At 57.3% G+C, this 1,274-nt stretch overlaps 1 protein-coding gene across 1 annotated transcript in view; it reads right to left on the bottom strand.

Annotated features, from left to right (window-relative positions):
• Positions 1–72: 72 nt before the first annotated feature.
• Positions 73–1,274, bottom strand: part of LOC103614174 (histone-lysine N-methyltransferase 2B-like) — a 7,224-nt gene continuing 6,022 nt past the window's right edge. The window contains exon 3 of the mRNA XM_008632057.2: positions 73–1,272. Within this exon, the coding sequence (XP_008630279.1) occupies positions 1,036–1,272 (237 nt within the window). The 3' untranslated portion in view covers positions 73–1,035. The remainder of the gene's footprint in view (positions 1,273–1,274) is intronic.

Genomic DNA, 1,274 nt, shown 5'->3' with positions numbered 1-1,274 from the left:
AATTTGGGGGTGGGGGGGGGGGGGTCTCCAGGGCTGGAGGTGGCACTGGGAGCACCCCGAGGTCCCTTTTTGGGGGGGTCCCCAGGGTGGGAGGCATCTCAAGAACTCCCAGGAGCACCCCAAAATTTCATTCTCTTGATTTTTGGGACCTTCCAGTTGACTGGAGGCATCTCCAACACTTCCAGAAGCATCTCCAGGACCTCCCCATGACTTTTGGGTCTTCCCACTTGAGGCATCTCCATGGCTTCCAAGGGCACCTCAGTATCTTCTCCCCATGACTCATGGTTGACCTCCATGATTCTTGGTTGACCACCACGACTCCTGGTTGACCCCCAGGACTCTCGGTTGACCCCTATGGCTCTTGGTTGACCTCCAGGACTCTTGGTTGAGCACCACGATTCTTGGCTGACCTTCAGGACTCTTAGTTGACCACCACAGCTCCTGGTTGACCACCATGATTCTTGGTTGACCTCCACAACTCTTGATTGATCTTCACAATTCTTGGTTGACCCCCAAGACTCCTGATTGACCCCCAGAACTCTTGATTGACCACCATGATTCTTGGTTGAGCTCCATGACTCTTGGTTGACCCCAAAGACTCTTGGTTGACCCCAAAGACTCCTGGTTGACCACCATGATTCCTGGTTGACCACCATGATTCCTGGTTGACCTCCATGATTCCTGGTTGACCTCCATGACTCTTGGTTGACCCCAAAGACTCTTGGTTGACCCCAAAGACTCCTGGTTGACCACCATGACTCCTGGTTGACCTCCATGACTCTTGGTTGACCCCAAAGACTCCTGGTTGACCCCAAAGACTCCTGGTTGACTTCCATGACTCCTGGTTGACCTCCATGACTCTTGGTTGACCTCCACAACTCCTGGTTGACCACAAGCCCCACCACAACCTTCTCCCAAACGCCTCCCCCAACTCACAATCACCTCCAACCACCTCCAGAACCTCTCCATCCCCCCATACCTCCATCCCACCACACCCAGAAGGCCCCAGGAACCCCTCGGAGACCCCGGCCCGGCTCAGTTGAGGAAGCGCCGGCAGCGCCGGGCGCCGCAGTTGCAGGGCAGCTTGGCCGCCGGCTCCTCGATGGGGAACTTGTAGTCGTAGGTGAGCTCCTCGCCGCGCAGGATGCGGCGCAGGGCGAAGATGACGATGCGCTTGTGGCCCTCGACGTGGATGACGCGCGAGTAGCAGTTGGGCTCGCACGAGTGGTTGATGAAGCGCGCGGCGCTGCCGTGCATGGTGGCGTCCACCACCT

Source organism: Corvus brachyrhynchos, unplaced genomic scaffold (assembly GCF_000691975.1).
Source record: "Corvus brachyrhynchos isolate BGI_N302 unplaced genomic scaffold, ASM69197v1 scaffold284, whole genome shotgun sequence".
Lineage (NCBI taxonomy): Eukaryota > Metazoa > Chordata > Aves > Passeriformes > Corvidae > Corvus > Corvus brachyrhynchos.
Note: the sequence above shows the minus strand (reverse complement) of the source record. Positions and strands in the feature narration are given on the sequence as shown.